General features: G+C 36.7%; 1 protein-coding gene across 1 annotated transcript in view; it reads left to right on the forward strand.

Moving 5' to 3' along the window:
• LOC130622378 (uncharacterized) overlaps positions 1-11,185 on the forward strand; it is a 52,476-nt gene extending 41,291 nt beyond the window's left edge. The window contains exon 5 of the mRNA XM_057437834.1: positions 11,178-11,185. Within this exon, the coding sequence (XP_057293817.1) occupies positions 11,178-11,185 (8 nt within the window). The remainder of the gene's footprint in view (positions 1-11,177) is intronic.
• Positions 11,186-13,089: the final 1,904 nt, after the last annotated feature.

The following is a 13,089-nucleotide window of genomic DNA, read 5'->3' on the forward strand; positions in this document are numbered from 1 at the left end:
GCGTCACATATTCGTACCAACATGTATTTAGCGATATTTTTCGGATATTACTAGGTTGCATCGCTTTTAACAGTGAAACAATAGACTGTGGGATTTAATTGAACTGATTTTGGACTTTAACTTTATAAATGTGATAATTGAGACAATTGGACTCCACGAAATAACATTATTCTGAATTTGACATGATTGCTAGAACTCAGCGATTACAGTGGGCGCTGTGGTAGCGCGTCATTTAAAAATTTAGATAAATAAGTCATTTTTTACTGTAGGACCAATCCTAGCTGTTAGCGCACGCTGAAAAAATAGTGACAGTTTCAAGAACTACATATCATTGACTTTCCAACTGTATTAGTCCGTTTGAGTTTCAACGGTTGGGTCACGTAATCGTACAAACATGTATTTTGCAATATTTTTCTGATATTACTAGGTTGCATCGCTTAAAACAGTGAAGCGATTGACTGTGGGATTTAATTGAACTGATTTTGGACTGTCACCTTATAAATGTGATAAATGATACAATTGGACCCCAAGAAATAACATTCTTCTTAAATTGACATGGTTGCCGGAACACAGCATTTACACTGGGAACTGTGGTAGCGTTTCATTTAAAAACTTAGATAAATAAGTCATTTTTTACTGTAGGACCAACCCTAGCCGTTAGCGGGCGGTGAAGAAATAGAGACAGTTTTAAAAACTACATTTCATTGATTTTTAAACGGTATCAGTCCGTTTCAGTTACCACGGTTGCGTCACCTATTGGTACCAACATGTATTTAGCGATAGTGTTCTGATACTACTAAGTTGCATCGCTTTTAACAGTGAAACGACTGATTGTGGGACTTAATTGAACTGATTTTGGAATATGAGCATATAAATGTGATAAATTACACAAGTAGACTCCAAGAAATAACATTCTTTTTAATTTGTCATGATTGCCCGAACTCAGCCATTACACTGGGCGCTGTGGTAGCGTTTCAGTTAAAAAAAGTGAGATAAATAAGTCATTTTTTACTGTGGGAGCAATCGTAGCCGTTAGCGGGCGGTGAAGAAATGGAGACAGTTTCAAAAACTACATGTCATTGAATTTCTAACGGCATCAGTCCGTTTCAGTTAAAACGTTTGCGTCACATATTCGTACCAACATTTGTTTAGAGATATTTTTCTGATATTACTAGGTTGCATCGCTTTTAACAGTGAAACGATTGACTGTGGGACTTGCTTGAACTGATTCTGGACTTTAACTTTATAAATATGATAATTGAGACAATTGGACTCCATGAAGTAGCAATCTTCTTAATTTGACATGATTGCTGGAACTCAGCCATTACACTGGGCGCTGTGGTAGCGCTTCATTTAAAAATGTAGATATATAAGTCATTTTCTACTGTGGGACCAATCCTAGCCGTTATCGCACGCTGAAGAAATTGAGACAGCTTCAAAAACTACATTTCATTGACTTTCTAACGGTATCAGTCCGTTTCTGTTACAACGGTTGCGTCACATATTCGTACCAACATGTACTTAGCGATATTTTTCTGATATTACTAGCTTGCATCGCTTTTAACAGTGAAACGATTGACTGCGGGACTTAATTGAACTGATTTTGGACTTTAACTTTATAAATGTGATAATTGACACAATTGGACTCCACGAAATAACATTATTCTGAATTTGACATGATTGCTAGAACTCAGCGATTACACTGGGCGCTGTGGTAGCGCTTCATTTAAAAATTTAGATAAATAAGTATTTTTTTACTGTGGGAACAATCCTAGCCGTTATCGCACGCTGAAGAAATAGAGACAGTTTCAAAAACTACATTTCATTGACTTTCTAGCGGTATCAGTCCGTTTCAGTTACAACAGTTGCGTCACATATTCGTACCAACATGTATTTAGCGATATTTTTCGGATATTACTAGGTTGCATCGCTTTTAACAGTGAAACAATAGACTGTGGGATTTAATTGAACTGATTTTGGACTTTAACTTTATAAATGTGATAATTGAGACAATTGGACTCCACGAAATAACATTATTCTGAATTTGACATGATTGCTAGAACTCAGCGATTACAGTGGGCGCTGTGGTAGCGCGTCATTTAAAAATTTAGATAAATAAGTCATTTTTTACTGTAGGACCAATTCTAGCTGTTAGCGCACGCTAAAAAAATTGTGACAGTTTCAAGAACTACATATCATTGACTTTCCAACTGTATTAGTCCGTTTGAGTTTCAACGGTTGGGTCACGTAATCGTACAAACATGTATTTTGCAATATTTTTCTGATATTACTAGGTTGCATCGCTTAAAACAGTGAAGCGATTGACTGTGGGATTTAATTGAACTGATTTTGGACTGTCACCTTATAAATGTGATAAATGATACAATTGGACCCCAAGAAATAACATTCTTCTTAAATTGACATGGTTGCCGGAACACAGCATTTACACTGGGAACTGTGGTAGCGTTTCATTTAAAAACTTAGATAAATAAGTCATTTTTTACTGTAGGACCAACCCTAGCCGTTAGCGGGCGGTGAAGAAATAGAGACAGTTTTAAAAACTACATTTCATTGATTTTTAAACGGTATCAGTCCGTTTCAGTTACCACGGTTGCGTCACCTATTGGTACCAACATGTATTTAGCGATAGTGTTCTGATACTGCTAAGTTGCATCGCTTTTAACAGTGAAACGACTGATTGTGGGACTTAATTGAACTGATTTTGGAATATGAGCATATAAATGTGATAAATTACACAAGTAGACTCCAAGAAATAACATTCTTTTTAATTTGTCATGATTGCCCGAACTCAGCCATTACACTGGGCGCTGTGGTAGCGTTTCAGTTAAAAAAAGTGAGATAAATAAGTCATTTTTTACTGTGGGAGCAATCGTAGCCGTTAGCGGGCGGTGAAGAAATGGAGACAGTTTCAAAAACTACTTGTCATTGAATTTCTAACGGTATCAGTCCGTTTCAGTTACAACGGTTGCGTCACATATTCGTACCAACTTGTATTTAGCGATAATTTTCTGATATTACTAGGTTGCATCGCTTTTAACAGTGAAACAATTCACTGTGGGACTTAATTCAACTGATTTTGGACTTTAACTTTATAAATGTGATAATTGACACAATTGGACTCCACGAAATAACGTTATTCTGAATTTGACATGATTGCTAGAACTCAGCGATTACACTGGGCGCTGTGGTAGCGCTTCATTTAAAAATTTAGATAAATAAGTAATTTTTTACTGTGGGACCAATCCTAGCCGTTATCGCACGCTGAAGAAATAGTGACAGTTTCAAGAACTACATTTCATTGACTTTCTAACTGTATTAGTCCGTTTGAGTTTCAACGGTTGGGTCACGTAATCGTACAAACATGTATTTTGCAATATTTTTCTGATATTACTAGGTTGCATCGCTTTAAACAGTGAAGCGATTGACTGTGGGATTTAATTGAACTGATTTTGGACTGTCACCTTATAAATGTGATAAATGATACAATTGGACCCCAAGAAATAACATTCTTCTTAAATTGACATGGTTGCCGGAACTCAGCATTTACACTGGGAACTGTGGTAGCGTTTCATTTAAAACTTAGATAAATAAGTCATTTTTTACTGTGGGACCAATCCTAGCCGTTAGCGCGCGCTGAAGGAATTAGGACATTTTCAAAAACTACATTTCATTTACTTTCTAGCGGTATCAACCCGTTAGAGTTAGAACGGCCGCGTCACATATTCGTACCAACATGTATTTAGTGATATTTTTCAGATATTACTAAGTTGTATCGCTTTTAACAATGAAACGATTGACTGTGTGACTTAAGTGAACTGATTTTGGACTGTGACCTTATAAATGTGATAAATGAGACAATTGGACTCCATGAAATAACATTCTTCTTAAATTGGCATGAATGCCGGAACTCAGCATTTACACTGGGAACTGTGGTAGCGTTTCATTTAAAAACTTAGATAAATAAGTCATTTTTTACTGTAGGACCAACCCTAGCCGTTAGCGGGCGGTGAAAAAATAGAGACAGTTTTAAAAACTACATTTCATTGATTTTCAAACGGTATCAGTCTGTTTCAGTTACAACGGTTGCGTCACCTATTGGTACCAACATGTATTTAGCGATAGTGTTCTGATACTACTAAGTTGCATCGCTTTTAACAGTGAAACGATTGATTGTGGGACTTAATTGAACTGATTTTGGAATATGAGCATATAAATATGATAAATTGCACAAGTAGACTCCAAGAAATAACATTCTTTTTAATTTGTCATGATTGCCCGAACTCAGCCATTACACTGGGCGCTGTCGTAGCGTTTCAGTTAAAAAAAGTGAGATAAATAAGTCATTTTTTACTGTGGGAGCAATCGTAGCCGTTAGCGGGCGGTGAAGAAATGGAGACCGTTTCAAAAACTACATGTCATTGAATTTCTAACGGCATCAGTCCGTTTCAGTTACAACGGTTGCGTCACATATTCGTACCAACTTGTATTTAGCGATAATTTTCTGATATTACTAGGTTGCATCGCTTATAACAGTGAAGCAATTGACTGTGGGATTTAATTGAACTGATTTTGGACTGTGACCTTATAAATGTGATAAATGATACAATTGGACCCCAAGAAATAACATTATCTGAATTTGACATGATTGCTAGAACTCAGCGATTTCACTGGGATCTGTGGCAGCGCTTCATTTGAAAATGTAGATAAATAAGTCATTTTTTACTGTGGGACCAACCCTAGCCGTTATCGCACGCTGAAGAAATAGAGAAAGTTTCAAAAACTACATTTTATTGACTTTCTAACGGTGTCAGCCTGTTTGCGTTACAACAGCTTGGTCACATTTTCGTACCAACATGTATTTATCGATATTTTTCTGATATTGCTAGGTTGCATCGCCTTTAACAGTGAAACGAGTGACTGTGGGACTTAAATGAACTGATTTTGAACTGTGAGCTTACAAATATGATGAATGAGACAATTGGACTCCATGAAATAACATTCTTCTTAAATTGGCATGAATGCCGGAACTCAGCATTTACACTGGGAACTGTGGTAGCGTTTCATTTAAAAACTTAGATAAATAAGTCATTTTTTACTGTAGGACCAACCCTAGCCGTTAGCGGGCGGTGAAAAAATAGAGACAGTTTTAAAAATTACATTTCATTGATTTTCAAACGGTATCAGTCTGTTTCAGTTACAACGGTTGCGTCACCTATTGGTACCAACATGTATTTAGCGATAGTGTTCTGATACTACTAAGTTGCATCGCTTTTAACAGTGAAACGACTGATTGTGGGACTTAATTGAACTGATTTTGGAATATGAGCATATAAATATGATAAATTGCACAAGTAGACTCCAAGAAATAACATTCTTTTTAATTTGTCATGATTGCCCGAACTCAGCCATTACACTGGGCGCTGTGGTAGCGTTTCAGTTATAAAAAGTGAGATAAATAAGTCATTTTTTACTGTGGGAGCAATCGTAGCCGTTAGCGGGCGGTGAAGAAATGGAGACAGTTTCGAAAACTACATGTCATTGAATTTCTAACGGCATCAGTCCGTTTCAGTTACAACGGCTGCGTCACATATTCGTACCAACTTGTATTTAGCGATAATTTTCTGATATTACTAGGTTGCATCGCTTTTAACAGTGAAACAATTCACTGTGGGACTTAATTCAACTGATTTTGGACTTTAACTTTATAAATGTGATAATTGACACAATTGGACTCCACGAAATAACGTTATTCTGAATTTGACATGATTGCTAGAACTCAGCGATTACACTGGGCGCTGTGGTAGCGCTTCATTTAAAAATGTAGATAAATAACTCATTTTTACTGTAGGAACAATCCTAGCCGTTATCGCACGCTGAAGAAATAGAGACAGTTTCAAAAACTACATTTCATTGACTAACGGTATCAGTCCGTTTCAGTTACAACGTTTGCGTCACATATTCGTACCAACATGTATTTAGAGATATTTTTCTGATATTACTAGGTTGCATCGCTTTTAACAGTGAAACGATTGACTGTGGGACTTACTTGAACTGATGCTGGACTTTAACTTTATAAATGTGATAATTGACACTATTGGACTCCACGAAATGACATTATTCTGAATTTGACATGATTCCTAGAACTCAGCGATTACACTGGGCGCTGTGGTAGCGCGTCATTTAAAAATTTAGATAAATAAGTCATTCTTTACTGTAGGACCAGACCTAGCCGTTAGCGGGCGGTGAAGAAATAGAGACAGTTTTAAAAACTACATTTCATTGATTTTCAAACGGCATCAGTCCGTTTCAGTTACAACGGTTGCGTCACATATTCGTACCAACTTGTATTTAGCGATAATTTTCTGATATTACTAGGTTGCATCGCTTTTAACAGTGAAAAAATTCACTGTGGGACTTAATTCAACTGATTTTGGAGTTTGACCTTATAATTGTGATAAATGAGACAATTGAACTCCAAGAAATAAAATTCTTCTTAATTTGGCATGATTGCTGAAACTCAGCGATTACACTGGGCGCTGTGGTAGCGCTTCATTTGAAAATGTAGATAAATAAGTCATTTTCTACTGTGGGACCAATCCTAGCCGTTATCGCACGCTGAAGAAATTGAGACAGCTTCAAAAACGACATTTCATTGACTTTCTAACGGTATCAGTCCGTTTCTGTTACAACGGTTGCGTCACATATTCGTACCAACATGTACTTAGCGATATTTTTCTGATATTACTAGCTTGCATCGCTTTTAACAGTGAAACGATTGACTGTGGGACTTAATTAAACTGATTTTGGACTTTAACTTTATAAATGTGATAATTGACACTATTGGACTCCACGAAATGACATTATTCTGAATTTGACATGATTCCTAGAACTCAGCGATTACACTGGGCGCTGTGGTAGCGCGTCATTTAAAAATTTAGATAAATAAGTCATTTTTTACTGTAGGACCAATCCTAGCCGTTAGCGGGCGGTGAAGAAATAGAGACAGTTTTAAAAACTACATTTCATTGATTTTCAAACGGCATTAGTCCGTTTCAGTTACAACGGTTGCGTCACATATTCGTACCAACTTGTATTTAGCGATATTTTTCGGATATTACTAGGTTGCATCGCTTTTAACAGTGAAACGATTGACTGTGGGACTTAATTCAACTGATTTTGGAGTTTGACCTTATAATTGTGATAAATGAGACACCTGGACTCCAAGAAATAAAATTCTTCTTAATTTGGCATGATTGCCGAAACTCAGCGATTACACTGGGCGCTGTGGTAGCGCTTCATTTGAAAATGTATATAAATAAGTCATTTTTTACTGTGGGACCAATCCTAGCCGTTATCGGACGCTGAAGAAATAGAGACAGTTTCAAAAACTACATTTTATTGACTTTCTAACGTGTCAGCCTGTTTGAGTTACAACAGTTTGGTCACATTTTCGTACCAACATGTATTTATCGATATTTTTCTGATATTACTAGGTTGCATCGCCTTTAACAGTGAAACGAGTGACTGTGGGACTTAATTGAACTGATTTTGGACTGTGAGCTTACAAATGCGATGAATGAGACAATTGGACTCCATGAAATAACATTCTTCTTAAATTGGCATGATTGCCGGAACTCAGCGATTAAACTGGGCGCTCTGGTAGCGCTTCATTTAAAAATGTAGATAAATAACTCATTTTTTACTGTAGGAACAATCCTAGCCGTTATCGCACGCTGAAGAAATAGAGACAGTTTCAAAAACTACATTTCATTGGCTTTCTAACGGTATCAGTCCGTTTCAGTTACAACGTTTGCGTCACATATTCGTACCAACATGTATTTAGAGATATTTTTCTGATAATACTAGGTTGCATCGCTTTTAACAGTGAAACGATTGACTGTGGGACTTACTTGAACTGATTCTGGACTTTAACTTTATAAATATGATAATTGAGAGAATTGGACTCCATGTAATAACCTTCTTCTTAAATTGGCATAATTGACGGAACTCAGCGATTACACTGGGCGCTGTGGTAGCGCTTCATTTAAAAATTTGGATAAATAAGTCATTTTTTACTGTGGGACCAATCCTAGCCGTTATCACACGCTGAAGAAATAGAGACAGTTTCACACCCTTCATTTCATTGACTTTCTAACGATATCAGTCAGTTTGAGTTATAACGGTTGGGTCACATTTTCGTACCAACATGTATTTAGTGACATTTTTCTGATATTATTAGGTTACATCGCTTTTAACAGTGAAACGATTGACTGTGGGACTTAATTAAACTGATTTTGGACGGTGATCTTATAAATGTGATAAATGAGCCAATTGGACTCCATGAAGTAACAATTTTCTTAATTTGACATGATTGCTGGAACTCAGCCATTACACTGGACGCTGTGGTAGCGCTTCATTTAAGAATTTAGATAAATAAGTCTTTTCTTACTGCGGGACCAATCCTAGCTGTTAGCGCGCGCTGAAAAAATAGTGACAGTTTCAAGAACTACATTTCATTGATTTTTAACCGGTATCAGTCCGTTTCAGTTACAACGGTTGCGTCACCTATTGGTACCAACATGTATTTAGCGATAGTGTTCTGATACTACTAAGTTGCATCGCTTTTAACAGTGAAACGATTGATTGTGGGACTTAATTGAACTGATTTTGGAATATGAGCATATAAATGTGATAAATTACACAAGTAGACTCCAAGAAATGACATTCCTTTTAATTTTTCATGATTGCCCGAACTCAGCCATTACACTGGGCGCTGTGGTAGCGCTTCATTTAAAAATTTAGATAAATAAGTAATTTTTTACTGTGGGACCAATCCTAGCCGTTATCGCACGCTTAAGAAATAGACACAGTTTCAAAAACTACATTTCATTGACTTTCTAGCGGTATCAGTCCGTTTCAGTTACGACGGTTGCGTCACATATTCGTACCAACATGTATTTAGCGATATTTTTCGGATATTACTAGGTTGCATCGCTTTTAACAGTGAAACGATTGACTGTGAGATTTAATTGAACTGATTTTGGACTTTAACTTTATAAATGTGATAATTGAGACTATTGGACTCAACGAAATAACATTATTCTGAATTTGACTTGATTGCTAGAACTCAGCGCTTACACTGGGCGCTGTGGTAGCGCGTCATTTAAAATTTTAGATAAATAAGTCATTTTTTACTGTAGGACCAATCCTAGCCGTTAGCGGGCAGTGAAAAAATAGAGACAGTTTTAAAAACTACATTTCATTGATTTTCTAACGGCATCAGTCCGTTTCAGTTACAACGGTTGCGTCACATATTCGTACCAACTTGTATTTAGCGTTAATTTTCTGATATTACTAGGTTGCATCGCTTTTAACAGTGAAACAATTCACTGTGGGACTTAATTCAACTGATTTTGGAGTTTGCCTTATAATTGTGATAAATGAGACAATTGGACTCCAAGAAATAAAATTCTTCTTAATTTGGCATGATTGCCGAAACTCAGCGATTACACTGGGCGCTCCGTTAGCGATTTAATTTCAAATTTAGATAAATGAGTTATTTTTTACTGTGGGACCAATCCTAGCCGTTAGCGCGCGCTGAAGAAATAGAAACAGTTTCAAAAACTACATTTCATTTCCTTTCTAACGGTGCCAGTCCGTTTGAGTTTCAACGGTTGGGTCACGTAATCGTACAAACATGTATTTTGCTATATTTTTCTGATATTACTAGCTTGCATCGCTTATAACAGTGAAGCGATTGACTGTGGGACTAAATTGAACTGATTTTGGACTATGACCTTATAAATGTGATAAATGACACAATTGGACACCAAGAAATAACATCCTTCTTAACTTGACGCGATTGCCAGAACTCAGCCATTACACTGGGCGCTGCGGTAGCGCTTTTTTAAAAATGTTAGATAATTGAATCATTTTTTACTGTCGGACCAATCGTAGCCGTTAGCGGGCAGTGAAGAAATGGAGAAAGTTTTAAAAACTACATATCATTTCCTTTCTAACGGTGTCAGTCCGTTTGAGTTGCAACGGTTGCGTCACATATTTGTACCAACATGTATTTAGCGATAGTGTTCTGATACTACTAAGTTGCATCGCTTTTAACAGTGAAAAGATCGACTGTGAGACTTAATTGAATTGATTTTGCAATATGAGCTTATAAATGTGATAATTGACACAATTGGACTCCACGAAATAACATTATTCTGAATTTGACATGATTGCCCGAACTCAGCCATTACACTGGGCGCTGTGGTAGCGTTTTAGTTAAAAATTCAGATAGATAAGTCACTTTTTACTGTGGGAGCAATCGTAGCCGTTAGCGGGCGGTGAAGAAATGGAGACAGTTTCAAAAACTACATATTATTGAATTTCTAACGGCATCAGTCCGCTTCAGTTACAACGGTTGCGTCACATATTCGTACCAACTTGTATTTAGCGATATTTTTCTGATATTACTAGGTTGTATCGCTTTTAACAGTGAAACGATTGGCTGTGGGACTTAATTGAACTGATTTTGGACTTTAACTTTATAAGTGTGATAATTGAAACAATTGGACACCAAGAAATAACAATGTTCTGAATTTGACATGATTGCTAGAACTCAGCGATTACACTGGGCGCTGTGGTAGCGCTTCATTTAAAAATGCAGATAAATAAGTCATTTTTTACTGTGGGTCCAATCCTAGCCGTTATCGCTCGCCGAAGAAGTTGAGACATTTTCAAAAACTAAATATCATTGTCTTTCTAACGGTATCAGTCCGTTTCAGTTACAACGCTTAGGTCACATTTTCGTACCAACATGTATTTAGCGATATTTTTCTGATATTACTAGGTTGCATCGCTTTTAACCCTATTCATACCGTGTCACCGGGGTCTAACTGGTACCGTGCCGCGCTCTAACAGCACGGATGCCATAACTCTGGAACGACAAGTCCTTTTGATTTGAAATTTTGGATACACTTTATTTAACATAAAATGAATCCTTCGAGATAATAAAAAGCATATAAACTTACAAAATTATCCATAAAATGACCTGGGAGTAATCGCGGTCGGCCGAAAACAGTAAAATATCTATGTCGTCCCTAAATCAACGGGACGGATGGAAAAAAAATTGAAAAAATAATATAACTTGGTTCTAGGCAAATAATATATACTAAATTAACCTAAAATCAAATTTGATTCAAGAAAACGTGATTTTAGACCTCCTCATGAAAAAGCGAGAAATATGAAAAAATTTATACGGTCAAGTATGAATATTGCACGGTTGAGGTACATCACTATTGCGCCTACAACTGAATAAAAAATATTTTTCTTGATCTGAAATTTTGTATGAAGTATTCACAATACCTAATGAAACCACAAGAATCAGAAAAAGCTAAATTAGTCTGAAAAATTATCAAATAAATCAACATTTTCCAAAATTTTATACGTAAAAAGTAGGAAAATCAGGGTAAACGAAGTAAATTTCCATACTATATATCAGTAAAATATATAAAAAGCAGAGGAAATTTAGTAAAACTAGTTCCTAAAGTAGTAAATAAAAATAAAACAAGACAACTGGATGAAAAAAGTCAATTGCGCATTCAAAAGTTAGTCCATACTACTATAGCAAATACGGACAAGATGTTTCTGACATGTACTATTACCGCACGATTGACATAACGATTTTTGACTTAGTAATTTGTCTTGAGTTACACCATGTTCCATCCCTTCAATACAAATTTTGCATCTTCTTCTCCTTTCACCTACGGCGGGAAATCTAGCATTAACCGGTGTTGGGGTCACGGCATTCGGGATACCCATTGATGCAAGTGTCAATGCAATTTTCTGTTTGATGCCTGGCTTTAGGTTTGCCGGATCACGTTGCTTAATGAAAGGACCAACAAGACCGAAAACAAGGGACATTTCAAAATCAAAAGAATCCTGTTTCAAAGGATCAATTTTATTATTCAGCGCGAATAAAGTAGATGAATTTACACGTGCCATGTCGAGAATGTATGCGAATGCTACCATTGACCATTTTCGCGATTTGAATTTGCTGGTGTAAAACCTCATCCGTTGGTCAACTATATCTGTCCCACCTTTGGTAAAATCATAAAGCTTGTACAGCATAGCTTTGTTCTTCCCATCGTCAATAGTGGTGCCAAGAAAGGGTCTGTAGGTAGAAAGGATCATTACATTCTTTTTTTTTTGTCGAGGTACTAACAACATCCGAACCCAAGATGAGATCGTTCTTGTCATCCCAATAAAATTTAGTCGAAAGGACTTCCCGCTTATCAACATTTTTGATATCCTTCGGTAAACCCCTTCTGTTTGCAATCAGGGTACCAATGCAAGTCACATGTTTTTCAGTGAGAAGCCATGTCGCAAGGGTAAATGTTGTGTAAAGGCGATCAAATGAGATGTTTTTACCTTCGAGCTTTTGATTGCTGTCAAGTCGATTGATCAGATACGTGGTTAAAATTTTCTGTACCTGGACGGTAAAATTCACCATCTCCAGCTTGTGGTTTGCCTGCATATGGTGTAGTTACATATGTATACGGGTAGCGAGCAGAATTCAACGACTTGAAAAGTAGCCCGTACTTTGCAGGTTTATTTGGATTGTACTGTTTAAAGGCGACCTGGCTTCGCATAGGATACAGAGTTTCATCCAAGGACAAAAAGTCTGTTGCCTTCATAGATGTCATGCATTGCTCGTTGAACATTTCAAAAAGTTCTCGTGCAGCCGCAAAGCGATCTTGTTTCCAGCGTTCCGCACGTGTAGATTCGTCATCAAAACAAAAACACCGTAAAAGAAAAAAGAATCGGTTACGTGACATGGTTGCAGCAAATATTGGTGGTCCATATTTATCCGAAAAGAGCTTTAGGAGTGAGAAATTATTGAGGCTGAAAAGTCCCCTATACAACATCAATCCGACAAAAGCTTGAATCTCGTCGATTATCGTGATTTTCATAAACGACTGCAATTTTTCTTCCGAAAGCGATGCACGTAAGTTATTAATTTTTCTGTTAGTATTTTCTAGTATTAGTTCAAACATTTCTTTGGTAAAA

This window comes from Hydractinia symbiolongicarpus, chromosome 12, assembly GCF_029227915.1.
Source record: "Hydractinia symbiolongicarpus strain clone_291-10 chromosome 12, HSymV2.1, whole genome shotgun sequence".
NCBI lineage: Eukaryota > Metazoa > Cnidaria > Hydrozoa > Anthoathecata > Hydractiniidae > Hydractinia > Hydractinia symbiolongicarpus.